At 44.8% G+C, this 2,083-nt stretch overlaps 1 protein-coding gene across 1 annotated transcript; it reads left to right on the top strand.

Moving 5' to 3' along the window:
* Positions 1-1,125: 1,125 nt before the first annotated feature.
* On the top strand, positions 1,126-1,999 carry EAH_00064050 (hypothetical protein, conserved; the record flags this gene model as incomplete). Its single annotated transcript, XM_013393023.1, has 3 exons — positions 1,126-1,131; positions 1,767-1,819; positions 1,930-1,999. Coding segments are annotated over 3 exons (129 nt in total), but the record flags the coding sequence as incomplete, so codon positions are not given.
* Positions 2,000-2,083: the final 84 nt, after the last annotated feature.

The raw sequence follows: 2,083 nt of genomic DNA, 5'->3' as shown, positions 1-2,083 counted from the left end.
AAACCATAAACCCTAGACCCTGAAAATCTAAACCCTAAACCCTAAAATCTTACTCTTATAACCTGTGCTGCAAATCACAAGTGCTCTTTTTTTGTGTGGCTGCTGCGGAGTCGTTGCTGGAGATGCATCTGATACAAGGGTTTAGGGTTTAGGGTTTAGGGTTTAGGGTTTAGGGTTAATATTTTTTTTTCTTTTGTCTGCTGCACTGATTTTTCGGGTGTACATACACCCCAATGGAGCGTCTGTCTTCTTCTTCAGAGGCATTTGCCTTTGCTTCTGACTTTCTTGAGTTTAAAAACAAAGAAGAACAAGAAAAACTGAGCAATAAAAACAAAGACAAGACAACTGAACCCCAAGTAAGATGCAGGGTTTAGGGTTTAGGGTTTAGGGTTTAGAGTTTCGTGTTAAAGGTTTAGGTTTTAGGGATTAGGGTTCAGGGTCTAGGGTTTAGGGTTTACGTCGCAGACGGGCTAAGGGCTGGTTTTAACGTATAGGGTTTAGGGTTTAGTTTTCAGGGTTTAGGGTTTAGGGTTTAGGGTTTAGGATGAGACGGGGTTAGGGTTTATGGTATAGAGGAAAGGGCCTACGACTCGGAGGTCTGGGGTTTAGGGTTTAGGGTTTAGCTTTGGGGTGTAGCGGCTAGCATCAAGCCCCTGAGGTTTAGGGTTTAGGGTTTAGGGTTTAGGGTTTAGGGTTTAGGGTAGGCGATTTATGCATTATTCTTCTTACCGTTTATTTTTCCTTATGTTTTCACTTGTCTCTTTGCTGCTCTTTTTTGTTTATTTTTTTATATATTTATATATTTTATTTATTTGTTTATTTATTTTTTATTTTTAGTTTTATTTTTATTTTTATTTGTAGGGCGAAGTTGTTTCGGATCCGAAGGAGATTATCGGCACTTCCGACTATGGTAACCCTAAACCCTAAACCCTAAACCCTAAACCCCCCGCCCGAATTGCTTCATTTGTGTTTGGCTAGCTGACCGGCTGTCTGAACGGTTAGCTGTTTCTCCCGCTAGCTGTTGATGTGGCTAGCTAGCTTTTCAGCTAGCTAGCTAGCTATTGATATAGCTAGCTAGCTGTTGATATAGCTAGCTAGCTGTTGATATTAGCTAGCTAGCTATTGATGTGGGTAGCTAGCTGTTGATGCTGAGGGTTTGCTTAGGGAAGTTTAGGCGGCTTGATAAAGAGTTAAAAGCTGAAGAAGAAGAAATACAAGAAAAACAAAAAGAAGAAGCAGAGAGAGCGAGAGCTCTCGCAGCCGGTTGCGGCCACGACCACTCCAAAGTCAACGCAAACCCTAAACCCTAAACCCTAATCGCAAACCCTAAACCCTAATCGCAAACCCTAAACCCTAATCACAAACCCTAAACCCTATTCGCAAGGTCTAAACCCTAATCGCAAAGTCTAAACCCTAATCGCAAACCCTAAACCCTAATCGCAGACCCTAAACCCTAATCGCAAACTCTAAACCCTAATCGCAAACCCTAAACCCTAATCGCAAACTCTAAACCCTAATCGCACACGCTAAACCCTATTCCTAAGCCCTCTTTATAAACCCTCCAAAATATTCGTACACCGGGTACCTGAACCCTAAACCCTAATCGTAAACCCTAAAAAATGCTGCTAAACCCTAAACCCTCGCGAGCCGCGCGGTTGTGCTGTTGATTGAAACACCATCACCTCTTCGCTGCATGCGGGCAGATGCCCAACCATAGGGTCTAGGGTTTAGGGTTTAGGGTTTAGGGTTTGGGTGTTGCTGCACAGGAACGGCAGCTGTTTGAGCGTCCCACGCTCGAGAAGATCGAAGCTGCAGAGAGGTGAAGCCCACTGAGGGCCAGCTTAGGGTTTAGGGTTTAGGGGTTAGGGTTTAGGGTTTAGGGTTTAGGGTTTAGGGTTTAGGGTTTAGGGTTTGAGGTGGGTGCTGCAGGTTTCGTCGGGATGGAAACGCCGCATATGCAGACCGCAACTTCGGCTTGGCAGCGGTTTGCTACCGCAAGGTAAACCTTGTTGCTGCTGTTGCTGCTGCTGCTGCTGCTGTTGCTGCTGCTGCTGTTGCTGCTGCTGCTGTTGCTGCTGCATCT

This window comes from Eimeria acervulina, genomic scaffold (assembly GCF_000499425.1).
Source record: "Eimeria acervulina Houghton genomic scaffold, Eah_scaff1924, whole genome shotgun sequence".
NCBI lineage: Eukaryota > Apicomplexa > Conoidasida > Eucoccidiorida > Eimeriidae > Eimeria > Eimeria acervulina.
This window is presented reverse-complemented; position numbering and strand designations above follow the sequence as displayed.